Source organism: Python bivittatus, unplaced genomic scaffold (assembly GCF_059951505.1).
Source record: "Python bivittatus isolate LINGU-HERP-01145 unplaced genomic scaffold, Pbiv_v1 ctg000220_np1212, whole genome shotgun sequence".
NCBI lineage: Eukaryota > Metazoa > Chordata > Lepidosauria > Squamata > Pythonidae > Python > Python bivittatus.
The window spans coordinates 31,765,523-31,781,197 of NW_028277048.1; the positions used below are offsets into that span (position 1 = coordinate 31,765,523).

The following is a 15,675-nucleotide window of genomic DNA, read 5'->3' on the forward strand; positions in this document are numbered from 1 at the left end:
TATCAAAAGCCACACTCCATCAAGAGTAACTGAGTTGCATAAGGGCAGCTGAGGCCAATCCTATTCCATATTCAGAGTTGAATCCAGAAAGAAATGGGTCAAGGTCATTAGTATTCTCCAAGGTGGTTTGCTTCACCCACCTCTGTCACCTTGCTCAAGCCAGGAGTACAATAATTTATATAATCTTCCAGTCCAGAAAGTTTGCTTCTTGGCTTGGCTCCTTCACTAGTATAGCCAGTTAAATAACCAGGAATTATTCAGCATGTTATCTAACTTAGGGATGCTGGCTGGTTATTTCCAGAGGCAGGATTATAGGCCAATGAACCTTGTAAAGGATATGATAAGTCAGGATCACCATTTTAGTCATCATGTGAAAGAATCCATTCCTGATTTAAGTAGCAGAAGAAGGCAAATGAGAATAAATAGGTCGTGTATGCTACCAAGTGGTTTGTTCACAATACATAAGGATTCTGAAGGCTCAAAGAATATTATTTTCTGTTAAAAGGAGCAATTATTTCATTGATTCAACAAAATATTAATAAAATATTGGAAAACATTTGTTTCAGACAAAACTGTGCTGTTTGTGTGTGTGTGTATGTGTGTGTGTGTGTGTGTGAGAGAGAGAGAGAGAGTTATAAACAGAGAATGACATAAAAAATTTAAAACTGCTGTGTATCTAAAATCAAAAGCATGTCACATATTAAATGAAATAATTCACTGGATAAAATACCGCTTCCCAATTTTGTAATGGTTTATCACAATAATTAAAAATTAAAATAAAGGGTCAATCATATGTCCAGTTCAGACATTTTGAGAACAGCAATTCAGAGAGCTTTCTTACCTTAGAGTGATTATCCATAAGGTTTAAACTGTGCATTTTGCCAATAGTGGTACAAATATTTTGCAGCTGTTCAAGACAATACCATTCCAACTTAAGTCTCATTACAAAAACAAAGCAGCTAATGAGGATTTGGAAGTTTGTAGTTAGAAGACCAAATATTTCCATTTGACTGAGGAACTGCGAATAAAAAGTGAGCTCATTTGGTTCGTGACACTTGATACCCAGTGAGTGATTTTAATGAGGCATGAAGTGATCAGAAAAAAAGTATTCTGCACATTGTTTCATTTAAAAACTGAGTAAAGTATAATTTTCTTTATTCCTTTTACAGAAGTGGTATTTAAAATGTACACACATTACACTGGCTCATAAATAAAGTTTTTCAAAAAACTAAAAATTACCATAGTTGATACAGCTAAGAATTGTCTTCATATATTACAAAGCAGTAGGAAAAATGATGCGGCTTGGTAAAAAGTGTATGAAAGTAGCATTTTCCTCATTCATAATTAATATGAAAAACTTCAAAGAATTTCTGCACAGTATGGCAATGCCAAGCGCTACATATTTTATTCTAAACAAATGATGTTTCATTAGGAACTCCACCAAATCTGAGGTCCAACAACATTATTTTATTTGTCTAAGATGAAATGTCCTATTATGTACAAAAAGAGTTATTCTTCAGTTTGTCACAATCTGTTAAAAACAATGATCTATTGCCTATAAGTAGGAAAGTTCTCATCATGGTTTTTCAAGGTCAGCCATAAGTATGAGTAATAAAGAAATACGATGAAGAGACAGTATTTGTAGGATTAAATTTGAAAAAGTCCTTCTTGTATAAACATAATGCATACAATATGTAGCATCTCTTTGAAAAAGTCCTAAGACAATATACCCTAACACACAAATACTCTTCTTCCTACTGTCTAAGAAACATAAATGGATGGTCTCACAACGAACATTAACTTCCTCTTGAATTCATATTGATTAAATGACAGCATCTATATACAAAAGCAGAAGCTTTCTTAGAGAAAATTAACCTTATATTATCTGTACACCTGAGCCTGTACTTATAAGAAAAGTGTGATCGACAGCAATGTCTAATAAAGTAACAGAAAAGATTTTTGCATAGCAGGGTGAGGTTAAACCCAAGGGAAGCTTATCCATAATCAGATAAATTCCAGATCATTGAAGGGCAAAAATTATGAATTAGTGCAAAATCTAGTTAAAATAGGTGTAATAGTCAGAAGCCAACTGCTGCTGGATATGGTGCACATACAAAACTGTCAGTAGCATACGTCACCTGTGGGGAGCAATTACAGCTAAACATTTAACACCCCTCTCGTCCTTCTTGGCTTTCCATTTTTGTACTGTATGTCCAAGTAGAAAAGCCACCAAAACGCACTTCTGAGACGGTTATTTAACCTTACACAGCCACTTACTCGTCACCATCTCAGTTAGCAATGGCAAGGATAATTCTCACGCAACTGCTTTATCATCAATGCAAACGTGTGGCACCACAGAAGAATTTTTATTATAGCTGATTAAAAACAAATAGAATCACACTTTGGGGGGAGGTTGTCCATCCTTTCCCTTTCCCTTTCCCACATTTCCCTTCTGTACTTTAGGATCTTACACATAAGAACAAACCTCACAAACATGTTAGTGAACATTCAAAAGACACCTACATATGTGGAGAGAACAATGATCTCCATTTATTTGTTTCATATACATCCATGTTTTGAATTTTTAATACAAAAAGAAAAAAAAGTTAGAATCTGACAAATGTTTACAAACAAGATACCTTCAAATAGATTTTACTCAGATCAGTCCGTTGCAGAGTAAATGATACTGTACTGTTATATTCAAGGCAACAAAGTCTGTAGTCCACGACCACTTTGCCCAACTTTTATGCAAGCTTAATTGTTTTCCTCTACCGCGAACGATAAACTCAATGTTGATTCCCAGTTTGTTTGTGCACATGTGTACATAGCAGCTCCTTTCATAGAAAGAAAAGACATCTAGAGGTCATCTTGTACTTTTACCTACAGGAATCATGGTAAGATACAGAATGGGTTACATACAACCAGGGCTGGATTTGTAAGGGGAAAAAATAATCAGCTGACAAATGAGGGCAGCAATAAAAAAGCGTCCTTTTGCAACAATAAATAAATACAGTCAAAAGTTCTCTGTGTGGAATTTATAAACCAGCTTCTTCACTGAAGAACAGATGTGGCATTTCCATGGAGTTAGAATTTGACCCCATTTTACTGTATCTTGTTTTCTCTTGCGTGTTTTTTTTCCTGTCCTTCAGCAAAATGTTTTCCTGTTTCTGCCACAACAGCACAATTTGATCTTGACAAGAAAACGATGCTGCTGATTTTCATTCTTTTGTCCTTTGGACAAAATTAGCCAAGAATATAAATCTGATGTGACTGATAAAAACACAGTTTACATCAAGACTTGTCAGGACACCCTGACTAAAAACCTCTGGCTCCCCAATTAAAAAAATTCAGGCAACCAGATTCTTGTGGTTTGTGGTATGGTAACACGTAGAACTTTAAGAAGCTGTAGACTGCAGTTTGTTGTTATGAGACCTGCAGAACGCAGAAAAAGGAACAAGTAAGCAACCTTCATCTAAGCGGACTCCAAAATTCAACCACTCGGGGATACCAGCCATTTTGCTGCTCTTCTCCATCTTTTGTAGACCAACAACAGTTACAAAGCAAGGCTTTCTCCCCATTCACAGTATCAGTTCTGACATCCAAAAATATCATGTAATGCTCAGAGGGATGCACAGATAAAGAGCAGGCACCCGAGGAACAGTGTTTGGGGAAGCAGATCATGTTCATTGCTGGTGGAAGAACATTTACGTAATCAATCATTCTCTTTTGGAAAGTTTTTCTTTAAGGAGATATTTGGTAACACATTGGTTTTATTACTGTTACTGGACTTTGTTTTGATACAGTATTCAAACAACAGATTGTTTTATCTCCTACCATAGCTGTTAGCAAATGACTGCTTCCACATTAAGACAGTATGAACAGCACAAACTGATCTTTTTTAGAAAAGGTAAGCTGTGACAGGTTACAGTGACACCCCATTCTGATTCTAGTTAGAAAGTCAGACTACAGTTATCACTATCTGCAAACGAAGAACACAGGGGACATAATTCAGTGGCAGCCAAACAATATAATGCTGATAAGAAAGCAAGTATGAGGAAGGAATAAATGACAATCTGACTGTCAGCTCAGCTGCAACCTCCTCTTCACATTGTGCCTACTCTTTGGTTCTCACTGGAATCGTTTATTTCCACAAAGGAAATGTAAGAAGTATGGCCAGATGTTACAGCAACACTTGGATGTGCTGCTTTGCTAGCAGATGTTCCCAATCTTTAAACAAAACAACTCTGCCTCCAATCCCAGGTAAGCACTGTTCTGGAGAAGAGACGTATAAAACAGAGACAAATATCGTTGAAACTGATCTTCCTTCACCAGGAATGTGTTTAGAATTTGATCACTTAGAAGAACCGGATTAAGTCCAAACCAAACATTTGAACCCAGTTGATCATGAGAAGTATTTAAGCAGGTAGTAGGCATATCATCAACATTAAAAAAAAAAAACCTACATCAATCATTAAATGTCGCTCTGTCCCATTTCTAATTTAGACTGCAATCCTTTACCGGGGCATGGGTATTATTGAGTCAACAAGCTTAGAGCTGCCTTCTTCAGATCTACTAGAAATATTTGGGAGCTAAGCCATTAAACAGATTTAGACTGCTGGACATTTCAATATTCAGTTTCATTCCACATGCTTTATTTTCTTTATTATACTGTACCCAGTTTGTAATTCAAACAAAAATCCCTGATTATTTTGAAGAACTGTATTTTATTGGAATAACTAGTAGTCATTTGCATCACTCCAGCACGTAGAGAGAATTAGACATATTGCAAAAAATAGCAAGCAAGTTTCTAGTGGCAAAATGTATTCCATACTGACAGAAAAGCACATTAAAGAGAAAAGCTACTTACCTGCTTGCTTTGAATCCTTTTAGTTTCTGTACAAAGAATGACTCAAGAACCTCTGCACACTGATAAAAAGGAGAGTCACTTGGATTGTAATAACGACAATTATCAAATATTTTGGTCATGTCGGCCACAAATTCTGTCACCTTTTTGTAGTAACGCTTCAGTATTCTTTCCTCCATGGTGGAAAGATCTTCAAAATAAACAAATGTTATTAAAAAACAAGCCTCAGTAACTTGTAGCATATCAGCCCACACCCATGGAAATACGAAGGAAAAGAAACGTATGTTTGACTAGAATGTCAGTAATGTATACAGGATATGTGTTTAGGGTATTATGTTAGATCATCGAGTAGGGAGCAAGAAGAGCTGTTTATCAAATGTTTCCAGATCAAAGTCAAGACAGGATACTGGGCATTATCTCTAGTTATAAAGATGCAGTTTTGAAGATTCTGTTTGAAGAAGGCACTCTGAAACCTATACAGACACATTTCCACCGGAGACCACTTGGCTTTTATACTCTGAACTCTCTGATTGGGGTTTCCTTACTTTTTAATTACCCCAAGCAATTAGTGCATATAAACATGCTTAAATTGTACATCTTCTCTTGAGCACTCATTATTTCAATTCAGAACCTTGTCTGAACTTTTCAATCAGTTTTAACGCAAAAGGACACAAAGAACACAGTGTGATCAAGGATCCCATTCTGTAATTACCAGTCACAGTAATAGGAAATTTCTAGTTACAATTCCTTGACTTTGAAACAGTTTGCGTACCTCTGTTAAACAGTGGGAGAATAAAACAGTATCTAAAATCTAAGGAATCAGTAACCTAAAACACACACTGATGCTCACAAATGTATTTAAGTTCCAGATATTATAGCACTGCTAAAGATAAGGACAAGCAGACTTGGTAATCTAGTTAGAAAACCCTCATAACGCTTTATGTAGGAATACAAGGCACCAATTAAAACACTGTCTAATTTTTAAGAAAAGTCTTCAGAAACAAACAGGTCTTCAACATGAGGAAAGGAAGCTGGTGAGCATAATTAAGAGGATAAATGCTGCCACTAAATAAGATGTGTTCTGATCCCCAGTGCCAGGGCCATGAAGGAATATAGAAATCCTGGCATTTCACCAACAAGGTCAAAAGTCAAGGAATAACCCCAAAAAGAAAAGGAGGACTTAGGTTGGAGCTGGCTATAAATTTTGTACCTATTTGCTTTATTTGTGGGGGAAGGGAGAATGGAAAGTAAAACATCTCCCTGGATCATCACAATGAGATTTCCCCCTTGCAAAGATTTATTACGGGTTGCTATGCACTTGAGCATGTAAATTCTGTCTTCATGTACCAGATCATTCTCACTCTCCACACCTAACCGAAGTTTGAACATTCCAGGTTTCACTTTAGATATAACTAAATAACAGAGTTTTCTAAATTCCAATTCTTTTAGACTTTTGATACCTGGAGCTGAAGCTGCCTATAGGAAATAATGGAAAAACACAAGACTTTATTTTGACTGCAACTGGAGAGCAATACTCCCCTCACTACAACCTAAAGACAGGCAAAAACAGGAGCTCTGATCTTTGGCTTCACTGAGAACCTGGAAGATCTGTTTATAGACAGTAGAAACAAGAATTTTAGATTCTCAACAGTAATCAAGAACCCAAAAATCTGTCAGGCCTTCAATATACAAACTATTTGCTTTATTATTCATTTATCTGACCCATCCTACAAGAAACAACCTATTCTATTAAATAAGAAAATTGCTTCTAGCATTTCCTGTTGAGTGAAGAACTATGAGCAACTTATTAAAAGAAACATATCATGATATATAATTTCAAGAGGTATCTACAGCTTAATATAAAGACTATAATACACAGACCTGTAAATAGATTCACAATCTAACTGTAAGACAGGCAAAAGTGGGAGGACTGAGGAGAGAATGAGCAAAATATAAGGCCTTTAGCCTTTAAGTCAGGAGGGGGAAAAAGAAAGAAACCAAGAGAGAAAAGAAGAGGAAAGAGGTAAAGTAATAGGATCAAAGAAAACAGAATATTAAAGAAAAAGGTAAACAACAGGATTACAATGAACAGCAAAACAAGCACGACAACAGAATAAAAGAGTCATGCAAAAGTAGAGATACTTAATAAGCAAACCCTTAATCGCAGCTTTCAGGGCAGATTTAAAGAATACAGCTTAAGAGAGATTTCAAAGATAAAATTGTGAAAAGAAGCAACAGTTGCTTCAATAAAGAGAGACTTCATATTAGCACCAAGATTACAATTTGAAAAGGACAGATTGTAAGCATCATGATTTTATGTACTGCGTATATTTTTGTTTTTCATCTATATTATAATGTGATGTGGCTGCTTGTAACTAGGAAGGACAATAGGAAAAAAAGTGTAAATAATATTCTGTCCCAATCAAGGAAATTATTACAGCTTCAATTTAATGCATATTTATTCATAAGTTCTAATTAACTTCTAAGCATACATTTAAATTTTGTTTTGGATTTAACCCACTGTAGGTCAAACATGCCTTTGCCGACTAACCTATAGAAGAAATGAATCATACACACAACATATACTAAACAGGATGCCCTAGGATTCACTCACCCATAGGTTCTTTGATAACACCATAATAATCTGGAGCATCATTGGGATCTACTGGTTCTAAGAATGGCCAAGCCATCTTGTGAGCCTGTTAGGAAAAGGATATATCATTCATTTCAAAAAGGATGATTGTTCGTTAATATGAGAAACCTTCTTTCACATCAACTCTACTGTTGCAGTGCACTGGGAAAAGCGGAGAGGAAATCACTTGTAGAAATCTGTTACATTGCTGCATGCAAACCACACACACAGAGTGGCTGATTTCAGTGAGCTTCAATTCACAAGGATCTGCTCAGCAGTTTTCATTCCACTGGCTGAACTAATTGAACCCCATTCCCCCAAAGATCTACTGCAATGCTTTTTGAAATGCAGTTAACCCCTCGATTCACTAAATCGCAATTCAGTAGACTCAGATGCAATGGACAAAACCCCATTTGCATTTAGTGGACTTTGGATCTAGTGGACACCCCTTCCAATTACTCTGTGAAACTGAGGGTTTAGCGTACGCTGGTGCATTGATTAAACAATATTCAGCCTTACCTGCAATGAACGTAGCACTCTCTTTAGCCCTTCATAATCTTTGTCAGTCAAAGGACTGAGAACTGTCATGGCATCTTCAGTTGACTGACACTGCGGACAGACATACTCATCAATGAGATCTGCCTCACTTTGCAAAATACCAACGCAGCGCCCGTGATACCAATTCTGACATCGGTCACAGCCAATGTAAAATCTGCAAGATCCCAAAGAAAACTGTTAACACCTTTAATTCCACATTATGACTTTTCCTTGGTTAACAAACCTAAAAGATGAGGATTCTTGCCTCACATTCACACTTAAATTTCTGACATCAAATTGGAAGCATTGCTTTATCAACCATGCTTAATCTCAAACAACTGAAACTTCTTAGAGCTGAAAGGAACAAAGGTGAAGCCCAAAATCATAAATTGTGCATTTACAAATATGATTATCAGAGATTCTCTTTTCCTTTTGATCAACTATTTGTAAAAGTACTATTAATACATTGGTTGACTATCTGTAGAAAATTGACATTCAGAGTCCTATAGCATAATATGAATGGGGCACTTTAACAAACTTAATACCACTTATATACTGATTTTGAAATTACAATCATAACTTCAGCCTGAACTAAAACTAGTATTAATTGCAATAAATTACAAATTCCTAGCAGCTAAGGCATTTGTTGGAAACGTGCTGCAATAAATCAGTAAAAATAGCCTGTTTTGAAGAATGCAAATTTTACTGGCAATACTAGAAACCTCCCTTTCCCCGAGTGTCAATCATAATACGATTTAGTGTCATTTTAGAGATTCTTAAAGTCATGGCACTAGATACAACAGATGTTGAACAATATTTCTTTTTTGTTCAAGAAACACATTACCAAACTCAGAGCAGTTTTCTACCTAAATATTAAATAAGAGGTTCTTGTCAGAACTCACTGTGACTCATCATAAGGTGTTCTGCAGATACAGTACAATTCCTCACTGCTGCCCTCTTGTGCCCGTTTACACTCATTACAGATGTACACATCCATTTTCTTAGCCTCCTTTTCTGTGATGCCAACACATTCTCCATGATACCAGTTAGTACAAAGATCACAGCCAATATAGAACCTAAAAGTATTTACAATGAAAATGACAATGTAATTGTCATTTCAAATGGCAAGGCACTTGCTAACCTGAATCTTTGACTTTTTCTGAATTAAATTTCCCTAACTACATTAATCTACTCTTCCGGACCTAGTATCTTCAAGCTAACACAGATAAAAAGTTGCCAGGCCCTACTTCAATAGACAGTTCTTCATATTTTTGCAAAAAACCCCAACAAAAACAAAAAACAAACAAAAACAAAAACAAAAACCAACAACAACAAAAAAGGACTGAAATCTGAAAAATGTGAATGTCTCAACTGTGAATGCACAAAGACACGGCCAAAGAAAAAGATCTATATTTTCAAAACTCTTGCTAAAAAACCATGAAACACATTGGTCATTCTTAAGATTTGAAAACATAGGTCTCAATTTTAAAAAGAAGCACAGTGCAGATACGACTAGAAGTTACAGGTACACTTTAAAAAAAAGCAGCATGCATACCAGCCATATGTAAAACACATATTGGTATAACATGACATGAAGGAAAATGGGACAAGTGGATGTATGTTTTCCAAGAAACTGCCTGAAATTGGTGGAAATTCTAGCAAATTAAAAAAAAAAATGCAGGGCATTTATTCAAAAATATCTATTCTCAGAAAACGTTGGGTGTCAGATCAAAGACGACATGTTAAAAAACCACACAAGTACGCAACCTCATCCTTGCGTACTTGCAAACCTCCATCGGACAGTATCCAAGTTCAAAATAGTTGTTCTTTTAGTGATTCTAGTACGATGCTAGTGCTGCGTACCAGAATTGCTGGTTTAGATATATTGTTTGCCTCAAACCCCTGAAGGAGGGAACTGTAGCCTTATGGAAGAAAGGAACACATGTTCCCTCATACCAGATTCATTCGTGTACCCCTATAACTGACTTGGTATTGCGTCTGAACATAGCTTCGGTCTCCAAATTAGGTGGAATATTCCTTAACACCGCCCCTAGTTCCACAATCTCCCTTTGCATACTGTGTTATGTTATCCTGTTATTTAAGCATCCTACTGCTGCACTACAGTGCTTAGGTGTGCCTACTAACCTAATCTCCGCACCTGAGAAGACAGAAAACCTTCCTGCAATATGCCAGCCAATGTATCTGCTATGGCCTCCACTCAGAACTAAGACTGAAAGAACTTTCTCTTACAAACCTCTCCAGAAATTACCCCAATCATTCCTTTTTTCTGCCTATCTTCCACTGCAGTCCTAACGATTGCCCGCTAAATCTAAACAAACAGCTTTGATGCAAGAAGGCCAAATAAACATGCTGCATATTACGGCTGGGATCCAACTAGCGTGAGTAAAATTCAGCTGACAGCACTGGCCCCTAAACTCCTTTCTGTCCTTCTGCAGGATCCCCTCCTTCTCAGGACCAGCTGGATGGGAAAGCCACGCTGCGAGTGAAGAGTTCTGCTTATGTTGTCTGCCTTACTTCTATTAACACCTGAATTTACTGAGTGATCCATAGCCAAGACACTTCTCATAGGCTTGAATGTCAACAAGATTCCCTCTCAGGTTATCTTCACCAAGGATATTAAGTGAAGAGACAACGCAGCATAAAAATATGTACAGAAGGCAAACTGAATAATCAGCTTTCTTCCTTTTCATCAATGAAGAGCATGGTTCAACAGAAGGAGAGCAATGGCCTGAATAACTATTTTTAATCTGTAAATCATCTGATCTTCTAATAAATGCTCACAATAAATTCAGCAGTGAAAAATGTAATACCTTTCTCATCTGTCTGAATTGAAAAGCAGGTATTATTGATTACAGTAATTTTTATATATGTATTTTATTTAAAAATTACTGTAATCAATACACACACATGCCAGTACTATTAGAGCTTAACTTCCAGAAAAAAAGTGCTGACTCACTCATTCTGCTCAATTTACTTGTGATAATTTATTTTCTTTAGATACTATAGTTCAAGAAGTAACTGTGGTAAATGCTGTGCCACAGACATTTTGAAACAGATATTTTTTTATATGATTATTCATAAAGATTCTCTCAGAAAAAGCTAATTTTATATGGTAGACAGACTTGAGACTCATGTCTCCTACAAATATTGCAATTAACCATATAAGTTTAAAATTTAAAAGTTCTAGTACTGATTTGACAATGAACTCTAGATAAACAACAAGAAATCCAGGACATGTTCATTAAAACTTCTGATACCACCATTATGGTTAAACTGCCAACTTTTAATCTTTTTAGTCAAGTCAATTCTGTGAGTGGGGCAGTTAGATCTCTAGCTGGATTTTTCAAATATTACTTGCTGTTTTTAAACTATAGCGATATCCAGATCAAAAGCTATTTCTGATTTATTAAATTATATTAGCTATGGCATCTTAATGTTTTTAATAATTACATAAATATATTTTACATTTTATTATTGAACAATATTTTAGAGACCTGCCCTTTCCATTTCCCCTAAAATAATAATTTAAAAAGAAGACTAATTTAAGACAACAGCACTTGGAACTCTCAGAAAACTCTACTGTAGTACATTCATCCAAGTTCTCCAGATATTCTATAATTTACCTCCTATCTGGCAAACTCGTAATATAAAATGTGTATCCTGGCATTTAAAAAGTCTCCTCCCTGCCGGAGAGTACAAATATAATCCATAAATATATTTAGACATGATCAAGAGCCTGTCCAAGAAAACTAATCTGTAATCCATTGCTTCTGAACCAGAGCAAGAAAGAAAGGGGGGGGGGGGAGGAACAAAGTAAAGAATGTGCAATGTGAGACAAGATTGTACAATGGAAACATGCAAGTAAGGTATGAATCACAAAAGCCAAAAGACTGCTTTCAAAAAATACAATTGAGCGCTAATATTTGTAATACCTTCTCAGTGATTGCACAATAAAACGGTATCAAATGTCTAACTCCGTTTCTATTCATCTAATCCAGCTACTAACTAAAAGCTAAAACTAAACTAAGAATGCTTCAAGCACATAACATTCATTACTCACTTGGATTCATCGTAAGGCGTCTTGCAGATGCAGTAAAGCTTTGTATCCTTCTTGGTTTCCTTTGAGGTAGTAGAAATCATTTTCTTTTTCTTGGATTTTGAAGATGCAGACTCCTTCTCTTCCTCTCGCTTTCTTTTGTGGGATGAAATAGACGATGTGCCTGAAGCTGTTGAAGGAACGCTGGAACCGGAAGTGTGTGGTGGTGGAGGTGGTGGTGGTGGTGGTGGTGGCGGTGGAGGAGGTGGAGGCGGTGGTGGAGGCAGGACTGCAGCCGCTGCAGCAGCTGCTGCAGCAGCCTGTGCCTTTTCTTTTTCTCTCTTAATCTTAGTCAGATCTTTCTTTAGTTCTTCCTAAAGAAAAAGAAAAGCACAAAAGTAACCCACATAGATAGGTGTCCACAATGTCAAAGGTTGATTTACACCATCAAACTTCTACAGAAAACTCATATTTGCGAAGGACTTGGCACTAGTCACTTCTGCAAAACATATCAGCTTTCTTGCTGTGAGCTCCTCAGATTTCTCGTACCCAGAAGATCTGGGCACTGAGCTCACTACAAGAAAACAAGCTATTGATAAAATCTAAATTATAAGCAATAAACTGATTCTGGCTTAATCATGTGCACAATAAAAACTTAGGCCGTTCAAAAATATTGGACCCAAATCGATTAGTATGCCAAATTCATGTAGGTAATTTTATATGAATCTAGCCTTTGTTTCTGCAGTTTAAAGAAATATAAAAACAAAAGGTTTCAAATACAAGACAAAGGAAGCTTTGAAAAGACATTCTCTCAAATCTGAACATTTGTCCCACTGCCCACCAATCCTTAATAACTACTAAAAAGGAAGAAAATAACACCGTAGGATTTAAACACTTTCTAATACAGTGAAATTCTGATTTAAAAGACCCCCATTTACTGGATTTCAGATGCAGTGGACACAATTTCCCTTTGGATATGCCACCAAAATAACAATTTCATCCAAAGTTATCTAGACAAACACTTAGAATGTTAACTTTCCCTTAAATTTACTTCATTTGTGGCAATGTACATTATTTGTATAATTACATCACTGTGCAAATGACATCATTTGTATCAATAGCAAATTGCAGCAATTTGCTTCATCTGGATGTTATTACACTAATAGCATACATTGCCATAATTATGTAATTTTGTATTTAATGAACATTCAGAAAGATTGGAATCTCCTTCCCCAAATGGTTCATTAAATTGAGATTTCACTTTATTTAGTAGAAAGCAAGAATAAAAGAATTGGGTAGGGGATTAATAAGCTAATTTTACATAGATACAAGCCTGTGTGAGAGATATAAATCTGATAAATAAATAAAGAGAAGCCCACAGGTGGTCCTTGCTTAATAACCACTTGTTCAGCAACCATTCGAACTTGCGACACTGCTGAACAAGTCGTACTTATGACTGGTCCTCAGAGTTATGGCCACCACAGCATCCCTGGGGTCACATGATCGTGATCTGGGTGTTCAGTGCCTAGTTCACAATTACGATGTTGCAGTGTCACACAGTCACATGGTTGTCATTTCGACCTTCTTTGCTGGCTTCTGACAAGCAAGTCAATGGGGAAGCCGGCATGAGGGTGCAAATGGTGACCGCATGATGTCCTCGCTTAACAACATGCAGTGATTCATTTAATGACTGCAACAAGGAGTGCTGGAATTGCTGTCGCTAGGTGGTGCACAGTCATATGATGTTTTACTTTACAACTGCATTGCTTAGCAACAGCAATTCCAGTCCCGATTGCTGTCATTAACTGAGACCTACTTGTATTATAGTTGAAAGTGCCCTCTGTGCTCAGAAAAGGAAGCACTGTTAGCATGCTTCATATCTGTCAGCCTTCTAAGGTAGACCAGACAGGAAACATGACCAGATGAGCTCATTCTATTTTATTGTAAGGCTACATTAACAGAATCTTGCAAGTCTGATAGTACAAGTCTCCTGCCATCTCTTTTACAGCCTGAGAAGTTAGGAGGGTTCCTTTTTGGGTCTCTTTCTCTTCCCATTATTATCTGATCGTTCCCTAGGCAGCATCTCTTTCCCCCATCTCCCAAGGTCATTTCCACATACCATTACATCATCACACGTGCCCTCAGCCAAGAAAAGGGAAAGCCAACCCAGAGGCTATGTGGATGAGTGGAAGAGGAGGAAGAGACGGCAAGCAGATAAGGAAGCAAGAAGCGACACCTTGGCAAATTCAACAGACAAGGTCTATGCCACTTTAAGAACTCTTCACCTAAGTCCAGACATCAAAAAAATGAACTCCTCACAGTCAAGTATATTAGCAAGGCCTATGCAGCACTTTGAACTCACTGGCAAAAAGATGCTTCAGAGTGTAGTGGGTGTGTATATAGCACTTATCTGCAACTCCTTACAATAGCTGCATCCATTCCTCGGATCTCAGGGCTACTCTCTGCAGCTGCTGTGCGATCCGTGGCAAAGCATTTGGTTTAAAGAACTGCCAGACAGGTGCTATGTGCATAACATCATGCCCCAAGCAGTGGAACTGGCCTTCAAAGAGTGGATTGGGTGACAGAGGATGTTGGGACATCCTGTGTTTCCCCACTGCCAGGATCACCCTCCACCAGTATGGACGCTTCTCCAGCAGACACAAATTCCAGGCTGCAAGGCACACTATCCCAGCCTTGATGGAAGGATGCTGCACCACACCATGCAGAAATGGATGGCTCACGAAGAGGCTCTAAGTCCTTTCAGAATCTGACACAGTTAACTGCCTCATTACCAGCAACAGCTGGGGTAACAGCTCTACACCTGCACAACCCTAGCCAGGAAGACACTTAAAGGAAGCTGGCACCTTCCCCCAGTTGCTGGAAGCAATTCTGGCATCTGGCTCCCACCCTATGCTCTAGACCAGTGTTTCTTAGCTAACTTTTTTAGCTCAGGACCCCTTCCCACTTTTAAAAATTGTGGAGGACCCCAAAAGAGCTTTTGTTTGTATGGATTACATTTATCAATATTTACTGTATTAAAAATTAAAATCGACACATTTGCTGCCACTACTGCTTTTCACAATTGTTTGATGGGCTTTTAATATTAAAATATTAATCTGAGGAATAGCCATTAATAATTTAATATTAAAATATTATCTGAGGAACCGCCTCGCCGTGGTCATTTCAGCCCGCCCCACTCGGTCCAGCAGAAGAGGCAGGTTGCAGACCCCACCAGTCAAGGAATTTTGATTGGTGGGGTCTAGGCAGAGAGCCTTTTCTGCTGCAGCGCCCGCCCGAACATCCTGCCTCCTGAGATGCGGTGTGCCCCCTCCCTCGTGGCCTTCAGGAAAGGGATCAAATCCTGGCTGTGCCAGAAGGCCTGGGGGCCAGAGGGGGGCCTGCACCTGTGGAGATGGCTGGTGGGGTGATGGGTTGTCCCCCACCCCCAGCATCTTACAGGTTTTTAAGGGCTAAAATCATAGGAGGTTTTTAGGGCATTTTTAATATATGTTTTTTAATTATAGATTGTATCCATGTTTGGAGAGACCTGTGTTTTTTCTTCTTTTTTATTATTGTGAGCTGCCC

General features: G+C 37.6%; 1 protein-coding gene across 5 annotated transcripts in view; it reads right to left on the reverse strand.

Moving 5' to 3' along the window:
* Positions 1 to 1,103: 1,103 nt before the first annotated feature.
* BPTF (bromodomain PHD finger transcription factor) overlaps positions 1,104 to 15,675 on the reverse strand; it is a 91,957-nt gene continuing 77,385 nt past the window's right edge. For 2 of the 5 annotated variants that reach the window (XM_025168139.2, XM_088138270.1), the window contains exons 27-32: positions 12,115 to 12,464; positions 8,936 to 9,109; positions 8,016 to 8,208; positions 7,479 to 7,563; positions 4,868 to 5,054; positions 1,105 to 3,432 (exon numbers count right to left, since the gene is read on the reverse strand). In XM_025168139.2, the coding sequence (XP_025023907.2) occupies positions 3,396 to 3,432; positions 4,868 to 5,054; positions 7,479 to 7,563; positions 8,016 to 8,208; positions 8,936 to 9,109; positions 12,115 to 12,464 (1,026 nt within the window). In that variant the 3' untranslated portion in view covers positions 1,105 to 3,395. Of the gene's footprint in view, positions 3,433 to 4,867; positions 5,055 to 7,478; positions 7,564 to 8,015; positions 8,209 to 8,935; positions 9,110 to 12,114; positions 12,465 to 15,675 lie in introns of all 5 variants that reach the window. The other 3 variants (XM_088138271.1, XM_025168140.2, XM_025168141.2) reach the window with 2 other exon arrangements.